The sequence below is a fragment of the Toxorhynchites rutilus genome, chromosome 2, assembly GCF_029784135.1.
Source record: "Toxorhynchites rutilus septentrionalis strain SRP chromosome 2, ASM2978413v1, whole genome shotgun sequence".
Taxonomy (NCBI): Eukaryota; Metazoa; Arthropoda; class Insecta; order Diptera; family Culicidae; genus Toxorhynchites; species Toxorhynchites rutilus.
In genome coordinates this window covers 578821-603496 of record NC_073745.1, presented here as the reverse complement: position 1 = coordinate 603496, position 24676 = coordinate 578821, and the positions used below count along the sequence as shown (strand labels likewise).

Sequence of the window (24676 nt, the reverse complement as noted above, 5' to 3'; positions counted from 1 at the left end):
AATTACTCACAAATTGAAATAGCGTACAGTGTTGTGTTTAGGAAAACTGACAAATTTGTGAATTTTGTTGATATAAACCCGTTTTTCTGCATGTTTTTCTCAAAATTGAACTTGGAGACGAAGTGAACTAAAATTTTGTTCAAAATTCCTCCCAAACTGCACGTTATTTACTAATACCAACGCGAGGACCTTTATAGCATACCTAATAACTGTCTGAGTTCGTTGGGTTGAGTTCACGGTGGGTGAACAATAACCGTCCATTAATGGTGTAACTTCTTTTTTGCATCAGAAATCAAGTTTTCGTTTCACTTTATATGGACGTAAAAATAAGATTGTGTACGCAGGTATCGAGATTCGTGTCAGGGGGAGTAGAAGTGTGGATTAAAGTTAGGTTGAATGAAGAGGCAGATTTGTGTTCATTAGTCACGTCAATTAGAATAACCATTTGCTAGATAGTTCATCAGTCATCCTCGCTTATCAATTCATTTTCTAGTCGATTCGAATCATGACGACCCAAACTTGCTCCAGAGGTCCATAACTGTTAACGAAACATGGTTTTATGTTATGGCGTACAAACCAAATGCTGAATAATTGATCGGAATCGGCAAAAATCAAAGATGAGCCAAAACACATACAAATTGGTCAAACTTATAAGTAAGATACATGAGTACCAACATAACACAACAAAAAATAAAAAATCGAATATACGTAATCCAGAAAAATTCAAAAGTTGCAATACTTTTTGACCTTTTGAATATAAATAATTAAAATTTGGGAGAACGATGCATTGTAGTGTGTTGATCAATGCTATTGTGCCTGTAGAAAAAACTGAGAGAAAAATATAATAAATGTCTATCGCGAAACGGATATAAATTATTTTCAAATTTCAAATAATTGCTTGAAAATAAATCAAAACAATGAATCATTCACATACTCTATTATTCTAAGCACTTGCATTTCAAACTTAACTCAACATTTTACAATCAGTACACTGAGATTAACTCCGCAATCGATTCAAACAAACAACTGCCAAAATGACCAACCTGAACACAGAAATTCAAGCAAGCATAGAAAGGTCTGCAGCCATCAGCACATAATAATATTGTGGGGAAGGCTTCAGTCGCTCGCTCTGCAGCTGCTTCTATTTCCCCAAATCTCCCGGGAAAAGGCTTTTCCTTTGCCTCCTTCCTATCCTGCTCCTCCTCGTGCCGCTGCAGTCGGCTACTCGGCTGTTCGTTTGGAGAGATTCCATCTCGCCTTCGTTGGCCACACGATAGGGATTTCGTTCTTGAGCATTGCTGTGAGGCGTCGTATGTTTATATTTTCTTTCATTGCAAAATCCTAGTGTACCTTAATCATTACCGCCAGGAGGATTGAGATAAATTTCCCGTGAGAATTCTTTTTTTTTTTTTGAATATAATTACGAATGCTTGCACTGCTCGAAACGTATCAGTCATATTATACGAAGCATGGCACATGTTTTGATGTTGGTTACGAACATCAATACGAATTCATGTGTAATGTAATTCTCTGTAATTCGGCAAATACTTTTTCACTGATATTTTTCAATGGAATAACGGCTGCAAGGGTATCGTCATCCGTCCGTTATCCTCCGAGAATTTTATATTCCTTCTCTGCAACATTTTCCCCGTTATTCCTTTCGGGAGCATCAACGATGTGTGACATTTATAAACAGGCCTTTTCCACACTTGCTCCATGACAGCATATCGACATGACATCACATCGGTGCTTCTGGTTCAACTGTTGGAGGTGGTAATATAGCTGAAACCAAACATGATGGGAAAACTGTCTCTATTTATCGTGGGATCTGACTCGGTGGCATGTCTATCCTCTGTTGGTAGTGATATTTGGGTGAATTTTGCTCCACCGTTTCTTTTTTTTGTTTCTTTTTCCTATGCTATCCTTCATCCTGTGTGCCCATCAGCTGTTACGAGCCGGTGGTTTGCAAGTATAGCATGTGTACGGATACAATCCACGTCATGATCAGATGGCGACAGTCTCCATGGCTCATACATGTCCCAAATGAGTTGTCTGGGAGCATGAGGCACTACATTTCTCTCTCTCATAATCAGCTATGTGAACACCATGTAGTCAGTGTTGATTGATACGGAAAAATACAATTGGTTTTGTATAAAATAACTTAGGAATTCAATTGTTCAATTGAAATATAAGGGTTAAATGATTAATACAAACCTGTACTTACTAATAATTAGCATAAATTTCGAAAAATAGTTCACCCGGGTGCAAAACGGTCACGTGTTATCATTAGCACCTAGAGCATTCCACTATCTATCTATTATCACCACCTCTAATCCTATAACTGCATCCACAGTTCCCGGTTCTAGCAATTTATGCATAATATTTTCCCACGAGAATGGGCGAAATGACAACCACATGAATGCTAATTAGTGGCAATTGCTTTTTACATATATTAATATCAAAATATATATTTATTTATCCTCATGGGACCACCCCTTTCACTTACACCAGCGCACACTGTTGCTCGCAAAGTATTAGCATTAGAGAGCACCACCGCAGCAGCATCTCTCGTTCCGTTCCGTTCCGGGACGCATATATACCAATGCTACCGACTGTCAGAGTCTGTCGCTCACAAAAGTGTTCAGTGCAGGTCCCGACCTGGCGTCGACACAGCAGATCGCAAGGGGTGGCCATTTTCGGTTTCGTTTCTACTCCAGCAGCGGCATTCCCATAACTGAGGTATGTGTAAACATATTCGAATCATTCGAATACATAATTTCCACCAAGAGGACGGAGAGCGCACACAGCATCAGCTACTGCAATAGCACTAACCGTACACAATAAGAGACCGTTGCAACGGCGGTCGTGCTGCGACGTTGTTTCATTTCCACACATACACCAGGTTTATGAGACTAGGGGGCGCCAGGCCACCCATGGGGTTCGATGCCAGCCTGGTGAGTTATGCCAAATACTCGAGGTCGGGTCCCTGGATTCACGCTAATTCATACAGACGTACATCCATTGATTAGGGATTTCAGATGCGGCATTTGTTCGTGTGCAGTTCCGCAACTCGAACCGGATGATCACACGCTAGCGGAAACCTTCCAGTGTCCATGAATACTCATCTTTTTTCGAAGTTCAAGTGTGCAGTACTGAAAGCGGTAACGCGCTAGTGATGTTCGACAAGCAGCTTAAATCTAGATATAAATTGCATCAATTGAAAAAACAGATAAATTGAAATTATTTTGACACCAGAAAATTTCCTACTCGTATAAAGGTCAGAACATTAGTTTTTGAATGATTTTTAACTATGATTTTTATTATTTCTTTTAAACACTTCAAAACATAATTAATCGATAGAATGTAAATGTAGGATGTTATTGCATAAGACGCGTAGAAGTTACATCGCTCGTCTCGTACATCTAGATGCAATGTTTATTGTGATTCATAATTTTATATAATGCGTGTGATTAAAGAGCTATTCCATACCAAACCGATCAGGTTCACCGAAAAATCAAGTTTTTCCGTTTTTTTACAAAAATGACTTTTTTAAATAAAAAATCATAACCTTTGGACTACTGGACCGATTCATATTACCAGACTTAAAGTTAAGAATTTTTGAAAAACCTCATTTTTGGAAAAAAGGAAAAAAGAAAAGATTTTTCGGACCACCCTAAAATGGAACACATGTTCATTCTAATATCTTTTCATCTTCTTCATCTTCTTCAATGGCACTAACGTTCCTAGAGGAACTTCGCCGTCTCAACGTAGTATTACTTGCGTCATTTTTATTAGTACTTAGTTGAGATTTCTATGCCAAATAACACGCCTTGAATGCATTCTGAGTGGCAAGTTCTAGAATACGCGTGATCACAGTGCAAGTCGGAGGAAATTTCTTTGACGAAAAATTCCCCCGACCAGAACGGGAATCGAACCCGAACACCCGGCATGTTAATTATGACGCTAACCACTCGGCCAAGGGAGCACAATATCTTGTGGAATATCTTTTTATACTTTTCACGAAAATCTCAGACCCGCTATATGGGTTTGGCATGGAATGATTGATTAATAACACACATTACCGGTACTGGTACCGGAATGTTTCTTCGTTTTTTTTCAAAAATTAATACTTTATTCTGCAAAAATGGTTACAAATTTAATATTCAAAGTATTGCCCATCGCTAATCACAACTTTTTCCCATCTTTCTGGCAATTCACGGATATCTTTGCGGAAATACTCGGCCGGTTTGTCGGCTAGCCACGGAACGATTCAATTTTTGACTTCACCAAAAATTGGAGAAGTACTGCTCAACCAGGTCATGTTGCAACGATCGAAAAAGGTAGTTATCGGAAGGAGCAATGTCTAGAGAATACGGCGGGTGGGATAGGACCTCCCAATTCAGCATTTTCAAGTATGTTTTGACCGGTTTCGCGACATGCAAGCGAGCATTGTCATGCTGCAAAATAACTTTATCGTGTCTTTGCTCATATTGTGCTCGTTTTTTCTTCAGTTTTTTCGACGTCTCGTGGCTTCAATTCATACGACGCCCAATGTCCTATCTTTCGGATCATTCCCATTGCTTTTAAACGATCGCATATGGTTTGCTGAGCTACTCCAAGTGTATCTGCAAGTTCTTGTTGCGTTTGTCACGGTTCTTGATCGAGTAAAGCCTCTAATTTTTCATCTTCAAACTTTTTTGGCGGTCCAGGACGTTCTTCGTCTTCCAACCATGCTAAATTTTGAATTACCACTTTTAAACCGTGCAAACCACGTCTGACACGTTCGCTCAGTTGTAGCATGGTCACCATAAACTTCTACCAAAATTCCATGACTTTCCGCAGCTTTTTTCTTCATATTGAAGTAATGAAGTAACACTCCCCGCAAAAACACTCTTGTTGGTACGAAATTCGACATATTCGAAGTGCCAAAAAACTATGTAGTTTACGCTTCAACTTTTTGACATATACTGACCCGATTGATATTTGGTACTTATGATGGAAGCTAGCGCCGTCACTCAACGAACCAACAACATGTCAGGCTCACTCAAAACGTTAAGCACCTAATTAGTCAAGGACAATCAGCGGGGATGGTTTTTCTAGACATCGAGAAAGCCTATGACTCTGTCCTGCGCGATGCGATATTGCACAAATTGAGAGTATCGAATTTCCCTATATACCTCCAAAAAATGATGCAATCATTTTTTAACAAACGCTATTTCCAAGTATCCAAGATTGTTAACGGTGTATTATCAGGCTGTAAGCCAGTTCCGTATTGTGTTCCAAAGGAATGCGTACTTAGTCCCATATTATTCAACATTTTCGTTTCCGATGTACCACGAGTGAATGGTATCAGCTACTATTTTTTACTTGATTGCTACATTGCTGCAGATAAAAACCCACAAAGGGTTATAGACCAGCTGCAAAACGCCCAGGATGCACTCGAGGAATTTCAACGACATTGCAAAATGAAGGTCAATCCATCTAAAACACAAGCGATATTTTTACATGACGACGCAGTCCAATATATTTGCCACAGTCGAAAGTGACTGTACTTGGACATCCTGTCCCTTGGTCTGATTAAGCAAAATATATTGGGTTGATTCTAGACCGAAAGCTAAAGTTTGACAAGCACATAACCACTTCCCTAATCAAATGTGTCAAACTAATTCAAATGCTCTACTCACTAATCAGTCGACGTTAAAGACTAAGCATTACGAACAAACTCTTGCTGTATAAACTCATACTTCGTCCAACGATAACGTATGGATTTCCAGCCTGGCACAGCTGTACACGCAGTCGACAGAAAAATCTTCAATATCGACGAAACAAGATACTCAAGATGATGCTAAATTTTGAATTCAGCTATTCTATTGACGATCTACATAAACTGGCAAATATCGAACCATTAGCCGAATGGACTTTGAGATTGTTGCAAAAATTTTGGACAGGAAGCTCGATGTCTGAAAACATCCTCATATCAAATCTAGTGCAGGTCCAACTGTTATATAGGAATTTTTCCTCTCATGCTATCCCCCTTCTCTTCAGTTCGTGTAACAGGTTTTTAACATTTTTCCTGTTTCCTGTTTTGTATATAACTGTCTGAAATAAAAAAACATATTAAACCACACTGCAAGGAAACCCATTCCTCTGTTATTGTTGTAAGAATTGTATTAAATAAGTTGAGGAATGATCAATAAAAATAATAATAATAGCAAAAGATGGAAGCTACCCCTAATCACAATTTTCATTATAATATGACCAATTTAAATTACGACTGAGTTTTGAAAATCTCGTTGGAAAATCGATTAGCTATTTAGGAAAAATAACATTTAAAGCATTTGAAAATCTTACTCAAAAATTGAATTTAATATTATATGCTTATTGGAAAACCCTTCTAATTTAACAAAGTTTTACGTATAGTGGTGCCATGTCGGATTCACCAAAATGAAGAAAGAAAATTTATGAAATTTCAATACTTCGTTAAATCGTAACGAAAAGTAATATGAATAAAAAAAATTTTCATCACGGCTCGAAATCTTCGAAGATGAAAAATGAGAATCGACTCTCCTCCTCTCAGTAGTCTCCGCTTCGACTAGGACTACTTCGGCATTCGCCGTCAACATGATTTGAATTGACTAGGAAATGAATTGACGAGCGTTGAGAGCGAGGATGACTGATGAGCTATCTAGCAAATGGTGATTCTAATTGACGTGGCTAATGAATAAAAATCTGCCTCTCTATTCAATCTGCCTTCAATCCACACTTCTACTTTCCCCTGACACGAATCTCTTTACCCGCGTACATAATTTTATTTTTACGTCCATATAAAGTGAAACGAAAACTTTATTTCTGATGCAAAAAAAAGCAGTTACACCATTAATGGACGGTTTATTGTCTACCTACCGTGAACTCAAACCAACGAACTTAGACAGTTATCATGTATGCTATAATGGTCCTCGCGTTAGTATTAGTAAATAGTTTGGCAGGAATTCTAAACAACATTTTAGTTCACTTTGTCTCCGAGTTCAATTCTCACAAATTCGTCAGTGTTTCCGAACACAACACTGTACGCTATTTTAGACGTGTGAGTAATTTTCGTGTACAATACAAAAAAAAATCTAGCTCATCTGTAGTATATGTCAAGCCACGTTGAACTCAAACATCAATACATGCATACGTGATACATGAGAGAGAGAAACGAATTCATTTTGGGAGGAATCACTTCAATACACCCATACCTCGCTATACGACCGCTCTTTATACGGCATTTCGCTATAACGGCCCTCTTCACCTAAGACACGTTTTTGACTTGCGGCCTAAAATGATTCGCTACAACGGCAAAAAGATTTTTTTCGATGTCGATATACAGAACCACTATATCGGTTTATTACTGTATATCGGAATTGCTGTATACATACACATATTTGATGTAACATGAGGTTGTTTAATTCTTGTTGGTACTCGGAGTCTGTTATTATTTTTTATTATTATTTTTTGTACTTGTTATGAATGTATTTTTGATTTTAAAGAAATAAAAAATGCATGTTGAATGATAAACCATGATACATATTAATAAAATTTGGAACCGATCCGATTGCATTTGTATGAATTTGTATTAGAATAATTAATTCCTTATACGACTTTTCGCTTTGCGGCCAAATTCTGTGGAACGAATCTAGGCCGTAATGCGAGGTATGGATGTATGCATTGAAGTCCATTTCACGGGGAAGAATGAAATTAGATAGTTGAGTCGTAGAGTGAGATAGCAACTAAACGCCCGAATGAAGGTAATATTATATTATCAGGCACGTAGCGTAACCGGCACGGCACGTTTCATGCAAGACAAATATTATTGCGTGAGTTTCAAATGTGTATGCGTATATATAGCGGAACGGCTCCGGGCATACACAGCACGCTTCAGACAAATGCATGAAGGAATTCTCGAAAAGAATATTTTGCCGGTGCCCGGCACGAACTACATGGGCGAGTAGCACCATACATACAAACCCAACGTTGAAGTTCGTGGTGTGGGTGCGTTCGTCGCTCTTCGGTACGACATCGGTTCAATCACCAGTAGCATTTCTCCGCTCCGTCTGCGCTGCCGGTCCGTACAGAGAAGTTGCTATGCCTGATGATATGAATACATCATGTATTTGTCTGCCGGTGTCGGTACGTGCCGTTTACGCTACGTGCCTGATAATATAAAACGGCCTTAACTGTTAAATCATGTTGACGGAGAAACTGCTGGAAGAAGCAGAGATGCCAACCTTCTTTATTTTTCGGGATTTCCCAGACTTTTTGGCTCGTATCCTGATATTCTGACACATTCTGACACTCAGTTTTACCTGATTATTCTGAAATGATCCTGAATTTCTGATTTTTTAACTTTTACCTGTTGTTTGTTGTTTTATCTGTATTATAGTGATTTTCAACTCATTTGGCTGGTTCGTCACTTTTACTTCCATTTTTGGAAGAATGTCGGGAGTGAGAATTGAACTCGTGACCTTTAGCGTGAGAGGCATGGATGTTACCACTATGCCGGATCGCCTCCACATTAACTTTTTACTAAAATTATCCATAGTTAATAAACCCGGATTCCTGTTTTCCTGGTCGGAAAGGAGAACTGTCAAAATAGCCTACATAAAAAAGCTCTCTGGTCGTCACTTGTAGAATTATTGCTCTTTCTTTTGTTTATTATTTACTAGCTGACCCGGCAAACTTCGTCCCGGCCAAAATTTATTTTTTGTTATCAATACCTTCAAACATTTACGTTTTCGTACTATGAGCAAGTTCATTGGTCCAATCACAGAACTGTGCATTGATTGATCTTTTAATCGACCCCGTCGAATTTACCTTTTACTATAACATTCCTAGTATTTCTAACAAAACTCATCATTATAATATCAGACTATTTTCAGACACAATTCTCGTTCAAGATTTTTCAACCACTTGCAAATTGCTAAATCGGACAATTCCTTCCTCGTGTTCTGCTCTTATCAACGCATCCGGCGATCCTTTTTTTTTGGTATAGATAGAAGAAGATATAGGAGTGCGTTTCATCACATTAAAATCCATTACCAGTTTCGAACAAGGATCAATTTCGCTAGCACAAACTTCAAATGGACTAACAGCACTTGTCACTATGTAATTGTAGAACATAAGGGAATTTAATTTTCCGAATTTCCCTTTTTCCTTCAGAGTTTTCCGAAAATTTTCAATTGTCATGTTTGGAGGGGTGTCATACCATTATAGAAACATTTCTCATACTCAAAAACCCTCACATTCCAAATTGTGCTTGATTAGTTCTCGAGTTATGCAGAAGTTTGTGTTTCGTTTGTATGGCAACCCCCCTTAGAGAGCGGGGAGGAGTGTATTCACCACAGAAACGTTTCGTACCCCGTAAAACCTTCACATACCAAATTTGGCTCCATTTGCTTGATTAGTTTTCTAGTTATGCAGAAATTTGTGTTTCATTTCTATGGCAGCACCCCCTAAGAGAGGGGGAGGAGTATCTAACCACCATAAAAACATTTATTGCACCCTAAAACCTCCATATGCAAATTTCGTTTCATTAGCTTGATTATCCCCGAGGAATGTACAAATTTGTGTTTCATTTGTATGGCAGCCCTCCCTTAAAGAGGGGGGTGGAGTGTCGGACCAGCATAGAAACATTTATTGCGCCCTAAAACCTCCACATATCAAATTTTCTCGATGATGCAGACATTTGTGTTTCATTTGTATGGCAGCCCCCCCATCCCTTAGAGACGGGGGTTGAGAGTCTAACCACCATAGAAACATTTATTGCACCCTAACACCTCAATATGCCCAATTTGGTTTCATTTGCTTGAATAATTCTCGAGTAATGCAGAAATTTGTGTATCATTTGTATGGCAGCCCCCTCGTAGAGAGGGGGTGGTAAGTCTAGCCACCATAGAAATATTTATTGCACCCTAATACCTCAATATGCCCATTTTGGTTTCATTGGCTAGATTAATTTCCGAGTAATGCAGAAATTTGTGTTTCATTTGTATGGCAGCCCCCTTTAGAGAGAGGGTGGAGAGTCTAATCACCATATAAACATTTATTGCACCCTAATACCTCAATATGCCCATTTTGGTTTCATTTGCTTGAATAATTCTCGAGTAATGCAGAAATTTGTGTTTAATTTGTATGACTCAAAGGGATTCTCAAAGTGGTCGATATCGACACCTTGGGGTTGAAATCAGTTTCCCAAGGATATCCCATAAAGGAAAACTGATTTTGGGGGTAACGAGGTCTAAAAATCGACCCCTATTCATTGACACAAGTTTTTATTTGAAACTTTCAAAATACTGTATAGGCTGTGTTACGTCAACCGACTTTTTATAATAATGGCTAATATTTTTAGTAGAAAGTATTATTGTTGTAATTTTCATTTTATTTAATAAATTAATTTAATAAAAAAAATTTTAAAATTTAAAAATAAATTTAATTTATATTTATTGGATTTTATGTCTATTTTTGAGAAAAGAATGTCTCACCAAATTAACCGCAAAGTTTATGAATTTATAAGGATTTTGTATGAATAAGACAAAGATAAATTTTTTAACGAAATTTGGCTATAGGGGTCGATGGTATCACTGCATTCTGGAAAAGGGGTCTCTTGTCCAAAATTTTTTGAGGATCCCTGCTCTAAATAAACCAAACGAACGAGATGCCGTTCAGGTCAACTTATAGAGTTGGCTCATAATGTCACTGATTATATTTATCGGCTAGTTGAATTACACTAGCATTCGATCACTGTATGCCGAATTACTTGCGTTATTTTTACATAATTACGTCTTTCGGGAACATATCAGGTACAAATGTAAAAAGTAAAATCAATCACATCGCCGAAGTCCGTAATTTCAGTGTTTCAGTGTTACTCTAGACAGTGAGCAATGCATGTTAATGTTGAGAGTTAATTTGGCAACGTTGCATGCAAGTGCTAGGTTGTCATGGGAACGAATATAACTTGAAATTATGATGAGTTGCTTTTTTATCGGTGCTCTCGTTGATTAAAACCGCAACATAAATATAATCCAAAGGTCTCATGGTTCATTCAAGATTTTTATCCCCGATAATCTGGAAATGTTCAAACTTCTGTCAACTTTCGAAATATCCAAAAGAGAGGTCCAAAATCTGGATTTTTAGCGTTACGTAATTTGCGCACCACGCCTAAGTGCTCGAAATTGTACAACAATTTTAGCGATACGACCGATTTTCTGTTTTTCAGTTTGCACCCTCAATATGTAGGACTATCGAAAGAAAACCAAAAAATGTCATAAATATTGGACGTGCGAATTGTACTGTGATTTCACAGAAAGGCGAAGAAAATGCTTGGAGGAAACCCGGACCTCTCGATTCAAAGTGTGGCTCAAAAAATAGGATTATATATAATAAATAATAAATATATATATAATATATATAATATATATATAATATATATAATATATGATATAAAAATATATAATATATAATAATATAATAAATAGGTCGTCACTATTCGTCCAAAGGTCAAATAAACGTTCTGAATTGGAGTCAAATAACATTCGACAGCAAAATCACGTGCTCAAATATTGTTCTCGGATCAGATAAGAAACGAATTTGATGACGGATTCATTCTGCCTAAATGTGTCACAATCAATTAATCGTTTCATATTTCCGAGTCTGCATAATCTCATACAGAGTCAGAGATTAATATAATTCTATAATTATAAGAAGTTTTGAACAGACAAAAACCAAGGCGAAGGCTGTGGTTACTTCCACGGATCGGTCAGTTCCTCTTAATTCTCACGAGTGAAACTTCTACCATGGAATATATAGTGCAAAAAGTAGTTTAACAAACAAATACACTCATACATATAAGATGCATATATTTTCGTTCTGGGCATCAAGAATCTCGGGACAACTGGACATTGTATTCAAATTCAGCCACCGCCAGCAACGGAGACAAGAGAAGTGTGAAAAGTTGGAAACTTATTTTATAACTCCCGACTAACAGCACCCCGAACGTTCTTCAATCGACCACCAAACACCAGAGCTCTCAACAATATAATTCTTACTTTGAGAAACATCAATTCCCAGAATGTATACACAAACTCCGTGGAAGCTGCAGAACTCTGCTCAACGGTCATAGCCAGGCAGGCCAGGTTTTTGCACGGTGGCTCCTGTGTTCTTCTCTAATAAAGTATAAACCGAACAGCACAAAATCGAGCGGGGCGCGGGGAAGATCTGCTGCTCTATAAATAGGACTGTGATACTGGAACGTCGGTGGCGACCAGGGAAAAAAGATTGTTCCAACTCAATATATTTATATCTAAAATCATCTCCATATTATTCCGCACTACTGTTGCCATTGTTGTTGTGTGATGTTTGGGGCCTCCCTCACTTTATTCTTCTTATGGTCTCCAAGGTCCCAGGGCGAACTATGTTTTAGAGTGAAAATATCAAAAATGTATAACAACGGCAACCGAATAGCGAAAAGAGATTGAGCGAAAAAAAGCGGCTCAGTCAAATCGAGTAGTGGTGGCGGAGCACATAAATGATGGGTCCTATACACTGCAAAATAAGCTCTCACACGTGTTCATGTATTCATAAAGCTCGGTGGAAAAAGTACAGAGCAGGATAAAAAAGCTAGCAGCAAAAGGCGCGCCCCGCTCAATAGCATTCGACCCGATGCGCGTCAACAGCAAACCAGGTTCGATTTCCCTTGAGGAACATCGTCATACAAGCGCAATCCTTGTGAACTATGGCGAGGCTTAGCGTCTGTCTAAACACCTTTTTTGTATGCCAATAAAAGTATAAACAGAATACACTGCCTCCTGGACGAATTATATGTGTTTTAGAAATCGATATCCTGTCACTTCACCGGGAATGTTACCTGCGATGGCTGCGATTTGACTAGTTTGCCCCGATTTGACTGGGTGTTGCACGAATTCGGGTGTTGTGCGACTTGTGCGCTGAACAATTTGTCTTTAAGGGAACACATCGGAAAATAAATTTCATGAATTTATATCAAGTATTCAGACGTCAGATATCTCAAGCATCAAGTATTACATTTCATGGTGTGTACTTCGCTTGTATGATTTATCGAGGTTCAGTCCACATACCATATATTCTAGATTCTTACTAGTTCCAAAGAATAGGATTAAAACAAATGATTAAGCTTAGTTCAAAAAAAACATATCGAATAAAGTGTAAAGCTATAATCACATCGTAAACTCCAACGTGTTTAATCCTCGAGAGATGTTTCCCTCTTCTCGACAGCGCCACCAATCTGTTGGGGATGTGTCAATATCAGTTGTCTTGCTTTACTTGTTCTTTGTTTCGTCGTTTCGTGGATATTTTTTTTCTGATTTCTTCACCATGAACAACCAAAAAGAAAAATACATATGCATTCACGTCACACTACTCAGCCAACACCAGCCAGACGTTTGATGGAATATTTGCTTAAGGTAATTCTCTCGAGCCTTCAAGACGTGTGGCAGTTGGCTGCCGTGACTTTTGTGCTCTTCGGAGTGAGCGAAATGATGTCTGACATTTGAATTATAAAATTGCAATAGTATTGCCTTTCGACATAGCACACGAGAACCTCAAGTTGCAACTTTCTATGCGTTTTGAAAGAAGTAATGGATATGTTGTTACTTCATATATGCTCAACTACTTTCTTTCTCACGAAGAACGAATTTCATTTTATATGAAAGTTCATCTCCCACGAGACGCCGTTGCCAAGGAGACGTTCGTTTTCTTGCCCCACGAGGACCATGTGCTCCACAGAAAAGCGAAGGATAAACACACAGGCAGGCCAAAACACTACAACAGCGACGCGAATTACGTTTTCTCGTCTGAAATGAAACTTAGCCCAGTGAAACTTAAGGAAGGAAACTGTGGAGGCAAACTGTATTCTCTAGTGACCGGAAATGTATTGCTGTGAGAATTCCCAATTGAATCGCTACGTAAAAATGAGACTTCCACAGAAAACAGAGTCAGGTTCAGTCTCTTGAGCAAGAAATTGGTTTTATTCACGACAAAGATTTCGATTTTCTTAAAGCGAAACCATGGCTGTGGAGTGGAGTGGAGCCTTTTCCCATAACATGTTGCGAACCTACCTCCATTTTCCGGTTCATCGCCATCATCATCCTCTTCCTCGTCGGTGTAACTGTCTGGCATATCATTTTCCTTCTCACTGTTATCGTTGACGTGCAAAAGTCCAGCTTCACGATTTTCACCCGTTCCCTCGTCATCGTCGTCATCTGGAATTAAAAGCACAGCGTCACTAACGGCTTTTGGCGCGGGAAAAATCTTGGGGTGTGCTCATGACATGACTGAATTTCAAAAGCTGATGGTCAAATTGCTGTAATCTCAGTTGATCCTACTAGCTAATAAATGAGCTGTTTGTGCTATTATCTCGAGTTGGTGGTAGACGTTCACCTTCGCTGTGAGTATTATACGTGGTTGTTCGTTCAGGGGCAGAGTTTAAAATGCATTAAAAATCATTCAAAAACATTTTCAATTGTTATTATATCCTCCTTGATTGTAATAACTTCATTGGGGAAACTTAGAACTAGATTAATTGTCTTACTGTTTTAAATAATAGATCTAAAAAATCAGTTAAATCGAATAAAATATTTTTTTCTAATTTTTTAGAAATACTATTTTAATAAAAAAAAATATCCTTATTTATAGCGCTAGACGTATGCCCCAATCACATCAAACTACATTAATCAGTTAACAGACTTAAACTATAAGTAACCTCTTCGATTTCATTGTAATTTGGTACTTATGATGATAGCAATCCAAAATCACAAATTTCATTATCATAGGACCAATTGAAATTACGATTGATTTTTTAAAGGGGCGTATTAAAAATCATTGATCTTTTTTTCAGAAAATAGTAACTCAAAATCCAAATGTCTGCTTAAATTATAATATTTGACAAAGTTGTTGGAAAATTAACTATTAAGAGAAAATAACATTTTGAATGCACTGTTAACATATCTCAAAACAATCACATTCATGTTTTGGTTCATCTTTGATTTTTGCCTATTGCCTATTTCTAGATAAATCCCTTCGTAGTGCTGAAGTAAAATCGGCTATGGCTATGGTCACCATCAACATTCGGAATGTGTTCGCGCACTTTATTTTGTTTTTCACACAAAATTTGATACAGATTCTTTGATACATTTTTGCAATAGGTAAAAATCAAAGATGAACTAAAACACGTGTAAGAAAAGCAGTTGTCAAAAATTGACTGAACATTCAAAACAGCCATACTTGTCAACATAAGTGAGCGACATGAGTAACAAATTAATGATACAAAAAATCTAGAATTGAACACACGTAACCCGCGTAAATTCGAAAGTCGCGATACTTTTTTAACAGACCTCGTATACTATAATAAAGCTTTTTTTATCCCATCTGTTCATTTTATTAGGCTCATTTAGCAATTTATATGAAGCTTCCATTGCTGTGTAAATTGCACCAATTACCGATTCAGCAGCCCATAATGTGAGCGGTAACCGACTGGGCTTACCGTCACATGATGATTGTTGAGCGGACGTAGTACCCAGCAAACATTAAATCGTATAATTTTGCACTTGCCAAGTCTTACAAGAAATCCGAATAAATCATAATCGCATATAATATCAATCAAAGTATGTATCGTGTATATTTGAAATCGTATAAAATGTAAAAATTCGATTTCATATACCATTATCAAATTAAGTCGCAATTCGGTATAATAAACATCAATTTTATGATGTACATTGTCGTAAAATATATTTAATCCGCATCATAAGTCGTATAAGTCGTATAAGCGTATAATTTTAATCGATTCAGTACTGTAGTAAATCGTGTTGCATGCTGAAGAAAATCATGAAACAGTAAATCATGTTAGATCCTAATAAAGAACATATTACATCATATTGAAATGTTAATGAAAGGCTGATGCACTCGAAAGTTTTAACCGCTGTCGAATCAAATTTCAGATAGCAGCGCGAGATAGCTGGTGGAAGATAATCCAGACGACCGGAGTTCGAACCCGCATCGGAGCAGTTTTCACCAAACATCAATCTGTGCCATTTTAAACATTCATATTCCACTCCCAACACAAGTCAATCAAACAATTTTAATTTCTACAAACATAAATACTCATGTATAAAAATGACGATTCGTGAGGCTATAATAAATATTTCTGTAATAAATCGTATATGAGTGTGACAAAAGTCGTATTTGGTGCTTTGACAATTCATGAATATATTGATATTAGATCGCAATTCAATTCCAACATAATCGCTATTATAGCCGGTCAAAGTTGCATATTCATCCAAACAAATTCGGTAAGCATTTGCCATGTATGTATATGGCCTCCACTTTTGCATGCATATGCCAATTAGGCGCATTATATGCCAACCAAATTTTAGGGCATATGATGTTATATATACGCTTGTTATGCGATTTAATGTTTGCTGGGTAGCTAGAATAACACACAAAGATGGTCAATTGAGGACCCTGAGCTATGAGCTCATGATCGTTCGCTTAGTAGCGGACACGCAACCAATTATGCTACGAAGACTCTCTATAGTGGTAAAGCTATGGATGAAATTACCAACATACAATCATATGTAGTAGGGTAGGGCGGGGCTAGTTGGTCATATGGGTAAGTTGGTCAGTGACGATATCTTGGAATCTGAGCGTTCAAAAAATTAGCGATCTATGCATGAAAATTAGCGAATTGCAAAAAAAATAAGCAAAACGGAATTTTTTTTTATTAAGTAGGTTAAAAAATACGGACATGGTTCCGATTTCGCCAAAAATCATTCACGGTTTGCGCATTATAAGATGTGTCCTAAAACTGGTCAATAACCATGAAAAAATCGGCATAAACGTAAAACAAAGCTTTATTGTACGCATTAGCTTTAAGTGTTAATGAAAATCGCTTTTAAAATTATTTTTGTTGAATTTTCATGAATATTCTTTTTATATATAGAGGAGCTAGTTGGTAACACAAATTGATCGTTTGAGAGCAACGCATATAAAATTTTCAGGTATGCTGTGTTTCATTACGCAAGCTATAAACAAATATAGAAGGCATATGTTTTACTGCTAAATCCAGTGTATTTGAAACGAGACAACCACCACACAAACCACTTGCAATATAATTGTCATTTTTATATTTTTTGTTATAAAATTTTCATTAAATGTAATAAACGCTTACATTGAATATCAGAACTCACAATAATGCATTGAGTAATGTAGCATACCTGGAGGCTCTTTCCATATACTTTGGGGCGAACGGTACAAATGTCAAAACAAATGCAAGCAAGAATGCAAGCGGTTGTGCGTCGCAGGGATGCCAGGTGATTTTTTTCAAAGTCATGACATGGTACGAGAAAATGTCTTCATCATAATATCGGAGGAAAGTTCTTCACACAAAAACGGAACTGTGATAACTCTATTTGTTTATTTTAGCTTTAAAATTTTGGTTGTAACACAAACCATATCCATGAAACTAATTGTAGAAAAGGCATGTAACCGGAAGACCTTCGATTTGTGAAGTGGTCGTTTGAAAGATCTAGGTTAATCTATTGTATGGTAGGGCCAAAATAATAGAAATTCAAAGTCAAAATCATTCGAATTTTCGAGCGCAAATGATCTAATGTCTTCCAGAGAAAATATGTATTCGGACCGCTTCGATCGCTGAGACTAAAGCCCTACTTTTTTGACGATATTTTCGGCCAATAGTTAGAATTCCATGGAAATAATATCTTCTAAAAATTCGCGTACGCTATCATACTGAAATGTCTTCACATATTTGATAATGTCTTCACAAAATCAAATGTCTTCAAAATGAAGACATGTCTTCAAACTTGACATCTCTGGTTCGTCAAAAAGTGGAAGAGAGACGAAATCGCTAGAAAAGATTGTCTGACTAATTTTCAACGATGATAATTTGAAATTTTCATCACTTAGAGGCGAATGAACTGCAAAGTTTAAAGCCTCTTAAAAACAAAGAAGATAAGATTTTCATCAATTTGTTTTATTACTTGCTACATGATATTAGTTAACTGTTTTTGTTTTGATTTAATTAATTTATTTATAATGGAAGAAACTTCTAATGGAAAAACGCTTATTATTTGCTCAAAACATAACATGTCTATTATTGACCAATTTACCCCGTGTGTAGGGTTAGTTGGTCAATTTATTCTGAAATAGAAAGACGTTCAATAAAAGAAAAATGTCAAATAATTGATTCTCTGGTTATTTTTCATTAAAAGGGTAAAAGGTAAGCTTCATTGTGGTACATAACATTTTAACGCAAAACTTCGTACTACAAAGTTATAACCGATTTTTTTCAAAAATGACCAACTAGCCCCGCCCTACCCTATCAATCCCTTTAGCAAGTTTAACCAGACACTGGTCATTGGCTTCGTGTGTTTTTATGAAAGGCAGTACGCCTTCCTGAGGCATTCTTCTTTGTACTACTTCGAGTCCATTGTTTTGTTTGTGACAAAAATTCCGAAATCCATTTTCATGTAAATTTTATTATCAATGAGCAGATGTCCTTGGTCATACAACCTCTGAGTGCGAGTTTTGGTCACGACACTTTACTACAATGTCATGTGCGGTTGATTACCTACTCGGTAAAAACTAAATCCTACTCACAGACGGAGCGGCAGCGGAGTTGCAGGTTCTCAATACTTTCCAATTCAGTTGACGACCGCATGTTCCACTACGATGGTTCGTTGTAGCCGCTCGGGCTCTGCCATTCCAACTTCTAAGCACAAGCACAAGCACTGTAGTGCATTTGAAGGAGTTGAGCAAACTGTCGGATTTTCGCCAAGAAATTCAATGCAAACCAAAGCACCATCATAAGGATACGTCTGCTTGTAACATTTCGATCCTTTACGGCCAGTAAGCAACTGAACAGAACACTGAAGTAGAATCTAGAGGCAAAAAGACTTGCCCGGAAGTTAAAGAATGAGGTTTTTACGAAGAACGAAGAATGCATCCTCATGGACGTCAAAACGTACGTGAATATGGATTATGGGCAGCTTCCCATAAAAAAGTTCTATACAGCCACTGGTCGAGGTAATGTCCCTGGCAAGTTCAAATGCGTTTTTACCATCACATTCACAAGAAAGATTATGAACTAGTAAGGCATTTGCAGCTGCGGATAAAAAAAAACGGAGTTTCGTGACAAACAAGACTACGGATTTCAAAACGTACATGCACGAGTGCCTGAAAAAACATATTCTTCCGTACATTAAAGCTCACAATGTACCTTCAAAGTTTTGAATTTTGTAAGCTGTCGCTACAGCGGAGAAGTATTACACTGGTCTCGAGACATCGCGAAGGATTTCTTCGAAAAAGACATCAATCCGCCCAACAGCCCTCAATCCCGCCAAATTGAAAAATATTGGGCAATTGTCAAACGGAAGATGAAGAAGAGTGTAGAGATGACTTGGGATGAAAAGATGATGGATTAGAGGCGAATGAACTGCAAAGTTTAAAGCCTCTTAAAAACAAAGAAGAAGAAGAAGATGATGGAACAAAATGGCCGCTCAGGTTAGCCAACAAAGTGTTTAGAATACGATGAGTTGTATTCGAAGAAATGTTCGAAATTTCATCAAAACCAATTCGGAATAATATTTTACTTTGAAGTGCAATTAATGACATTCAACCCCTTGACAACCCCTTATACACACATATTGCACATGGCATAAAAGCAGATAAAGTCAGTGACAATTTCATATGCGATTATAATGTGTAGTAGAATCTAGTATGTCAAATCAATTATCTTTTTTGTTCTTCTGGAGTCTTCTAGGTTCATTGTACAAAACGCAGTCGGAAATATTAAAATCTCAACTCCGATTTTTCAGAATGCATACATAATTACAGCAGTCAGTTAGTCAGTTAGGCCTAGCGCACCCTAAATATGTGCATATCTATCTCCAGTAAACTATTGATTTGGTTCATTTTTATTTTTCAGTTACTTTTGATTACTCAACAGTGTATTAGCAATTTATTCAAGTTCTATAGTTCTAGTCGGGGCAAATTTCGTCAATGAAATTTCCGTTGCACTGTGGTCACGCGCATTCTAGAACTTGCCACTCAGAATGCATTCAAGGCGGATTATTTGGTATAGAAATCTCAACTGAGTACCAATAAAAATGACGCAAGTAATACTACGTCAAGACGTTAGTACCATATAAGAATAAGAAGAAACAAAAATAAGAATACGTAGCCTAAACAAATTTTTAATTGTAAGAAAACAATGAGCCATAAATAAATTTTAATGTTACAATTTTCAAATATCATAACAAATTTCATGAGCATAGTTGTACAAAATTCGCGCCGACCTCAACATAATATAAGCACTAAAAACGCCGGGTAGCGTACAGTTGGGAGCAAATATCTTGTGTATTGTATTTGTTCCGCTGAAACCCAAATCTGCGTCTCAGCACACGTTGCTGCAATCATCCTGGTTTCCTCCCTTCCTGCTCGGTTTGAATTTGAAGCTCAACACTACTGGTGCCGTTCCGTGTTGACCAGGACGAGTGTGAAGAGCGGAGAAATGGAAAGTCCATGTATCGTCCGTACCGGCAGCAGTAGCAGCAGCAGCAGTAGGAACTCACAGCACTGGATCAAGTCATAATAAAAATGTAATAAATGAATCGAGAGCGCGGGAAAACAAATCAAACGGTCACAAGGGACCCTTTTAAAATTGTAAAAATTAATGGATATATGGAATCTGGCACGGTGTTACTCGAACGATATGCAATGTGAGCGCTGCTGTACCGTCGGAGTAATGTTCCGTGAAACAGTTCCGTTCACTGGACAATTCTCATTCCCGAAAAAAGGGCTATGCGGCAAAATGATAACTTGGGTCATCACTGTGGACATTGAACTGCCAGGGCGAATCGGGAAAAAATGCCGTGCTGTGGGAGTAAACATAAAATAGATATCTGAAATATAGGTCATCTTACACCGGGAGCAACTCTACCGATGCTCATGGCGAAACTGCGCGCCAACCAACCGAACACTCAACAGTAGGGGCGACAAAACTTAATGGCATTTTGCCGGATGTCAATCAATCCTAGTTAGCTTTAGGGTGAACATTTTTCGCTTTTCACCTCGGGAAAAGTATAAACGTGAACACTTTGAGCTGATTCCTTCTGCCACCCATAGTGTAAAAAGTTGGTAATAATAGTGCCAGAACATTGCGGTAGAAACCAACGTACCGTGACTAACGTAAAGTAGCGACAGATTCGCAGTAACATTTTGTAGAGGCTATTAGAAATAATTCCTAGATTTTTAACTAGTACACATTGATTGACATAAGTCGAAAATACTCAACATTCTCAATGAACTAATTGCAGTTAGTTTCACAAAAACTACCGGAACACATCTTACATCCAGCTCTTTTGGTTCGATAGTACCGTAATAAGGAAATCAATGATAGTCGTATGCTATACCAACATCGAATCTATAATAGATAATCCCATAAACATAAATAATATAAATAGTTTAATCCGTTCTATATCCAGAACGGTGTCTATTAATCACCATCGGTTAGATCAACGTAATCCGTTTCGTGACCGGCAAGAATAGATTGCGGTAATTAAAAGGACAATTCAATGTGGCCAATAAGGCCAAGGCACTGCCGTTTTTTATCACCTTTCTTGAGCTACGTTCATTCATTACTTATTTACAGCCAACGACACTCGCTGTGAAAGGTTCTATGAGCAGTTCGGCGCATAAGAATGGTGCCATACTGTGGGCAGAGCAAGCAAAACGACCGAGATTTTCACCGAGCTTGTTCAAACATATCGTTGCAAAAAGGTTTATTTTTTTTACGTAGGAGTGCATCTTTCAGTAAGAGTGCCACATCAGAAAACTGGTCAATTTTTTATCATTATTAATCAATTTAATTTTTTCAGTTTTTAACTTTTTTTTTGCGGCGAACGCATTTTGATGGTTCGCGTAAACCAAAAGAATCGAAAGTTCTCTAACAATTTCTTGATATATTGTGTATTGCATTCCCATTTTCCTATCAATTTGTGCTGTCAATAACGGGCAACTAATGTATCAGCAAGGTACAACATTTGTATACTACTGCGCATGAAACGCGCTTAAATCGTGGCTCGAAATCCAAATACGGTGAACTTACAAAAGTGAACGGACAATGAGGAAAGTGAAAATATTGCACTTTAAGCCCAGCCCATTTTCAAATTATTGGGTATAAGTAATTCGCGATTTCAAAAACACACTCTCGCTCCAGCTAGCAGGCAGATAGCATTCTTTCCTAATACTGATATCCACTTCGATTCTATATTCCGACGGATTTACACATCGTTCGAAAATTATATTTCGATCGAGTTCGATTTTTCCATTTCCTATCTCAATCGTTTGGCTAATAAGATGTTTGAAAACAAAACAGTTCAAACGAAAGATATTCGAATTTAAAAATACTCGATACAAAGCCCTAGTGGCACACTTTTTTTGTTTTTTTATGCGTTGCCAAAAGTATTTTGGAGAGGTTAAGAAATGTGGAATGATTGTGATGGTGGAACAAATAAATAATTGCCTGTGACCAAGTGTGTATGTCAACTACAAAAAAGACCGCCACGGTAGCGTTAGAGATGAATACTCAGTGCAATACGTGCAAACAAACTGCGACACTTTTTTTTTTTTTTCATTTCGAAAGAACATCGGGAGTTGGAATTGAACTCGTGACCGTTAGCATGAGAGGTACGGATGTTACCACTACGCCAGATTGCCTCCACATTGCGATACATAGCCAGTCTGTCGCGAGCGTAAGAATGAATGAATCAATCAACCATCTTCAACTGCTTCTTCAAAACCACGCGAACCATCGGCCCTTCTCAAGGTCACCTATGAAAGAGTTATTTTTAAAATGTCGATGCATTCTAAAATCATATCCGAATCAATAAACACGCGAATCGAATAACATAATTTCGTAGATCTACGTCAACAATGCGTTTGTACCTTGGACATAACCCCTTTTAATTTAATAGATTTCCGCTTTTTAGACAAGACAAGAACTAAGCTTGGGCAACACAATAGTTTTGATCCATATTTGCAGTAAACCCATAGAGACATTTCTTCCTCATTTTCCATGTGTTATGTGAAAAGTATAAAGGGTATCCCACATCAAATTGCATCACGGAAAAAACGCTGTACAAAATTATTATTTATTTATTCCTATAAAAATTAACAATACAAATAGCCTTCTAATGCATCTCAAAGTATATATTACTTTCGTTTTCTATAGTGAACTCAATTACATACATGCTTTTTACAATCTCTTTTGAATATAGCGTTATTGCTCGACATTCGATGGAAACTCTTAAAATATTTGTTTCGCACCTTGAAAGTAGCAAATTATGAGGTCGTGGAAGTGATGACGTAACGAAAAAGTTTTCCAAGTATTTTGGGGCGTTTTTTAGAATTTTAAAAGTCATTGTGCACGTTCGAAAATTCAAATATTCACTATAACTACAGTTGAGTATTAATTTAGAAAATTCTGAGATATGGTCAAATCTATTAAGTCCATACACAAATCTGGTAATAGAATTGAAAACAATTGTAATTTTCGAAAATTTTCATTCATTGATTTAGCGTAAAAAACGCATTGTTGACGTAGATCTACGAAATTTTATTCATTGATTTAGCGTAAAGTATATCACCGTATTCAAATAGTGGAATAATCCATGATCGAGCAAGTTTTAATTTGTTATTACCCATTAAGTATCTTCTCTTGAAAATTTGTGTAAAAGTAGTTCAGAGTATATTGTTTACACTGTATTTTTACCGCTGTAAGTTTTTCGAAAATTGGAATAAATGGCGTCACCTTAAAAATAACGTCGTGAATTGATTTTGCGCAAGCACTTGGAAAATTCTCAAGCATCAAGCATTATGGAATTTAGAGTTGGCAATTCTGAGTTGGAATATGAAGACCGCAGTGGTCGCCCAGCAACGACGGATACGGACATTATCACGACTGTGCTTACTGAAAATTCGCCAATTTCCAAGACAACGGTACATATACATTTGATTACAATGAGATATGCGTATAAAGTTTTGATTCCACATCTACTGACGGACACCTTATGAGTCGCGTCTCTACGTGTGATTAGCTTCTCCAACATCATGAAAGGAATCCTTTCATAAAAAGGCTTTTCTATAAATAATGTTCTAACTTTGTTGCTGTTGTGACGTTTCTAGTACCGACCTTAATCAAGAACAGTTATTCCCAATAATCATAATTTCATACGTACCGTTCTGAATCATATTTCAAGCGCTTAAGGCGTATGATGCAGAAAACAGATCTCAACTTTTTGCACAGGTATTATTTGGTTGATATTTTCAATAAATTAGTTCAATATCCTTTCAAGCTTTCTACTTTGGTACCTATTTGATCAAAAACATTAAAAAATCATTGAATAAAATGCTTTTATATCAACCGAATAAGAATCAAACTTTGGACACTATTTATAAAAAATAATCAAATTTCGAAAAGATTGAATTCATATTTCGGACACTTTATTTTGTAATTTTTTTAACGAAAATTACATTACACTTGATTATATTTTATACACCAAGTTTTTATTTTACGTGGTTTTTTTTCGAG

The 24676-nt window shown here is 37.2% G+C and overlaps 1 protein-coding gene across 1 annotated transcript in view; it reads right to left on the bottom strand.

Moving 5' to 3' along the window:
• LOC129770778 (zinc finger protein 423 homolog) overlaps positions 1 to 24676 on the bottom strand; it is a 115232-nt gene that overhangs the window by 83325 nt on the left and 7231 nt on the right. Inside the window, exon 2 of the mRNA XM_055773840.1 lies at positions 14130 to 14273. Coding sequence (XP_055629815.1) covers positions 14130 to 14273 — 144 coding nt within the window. The remainder of the gene's footprint in view (positions 1 to 14129; positions 14274 to 24676) is intronic.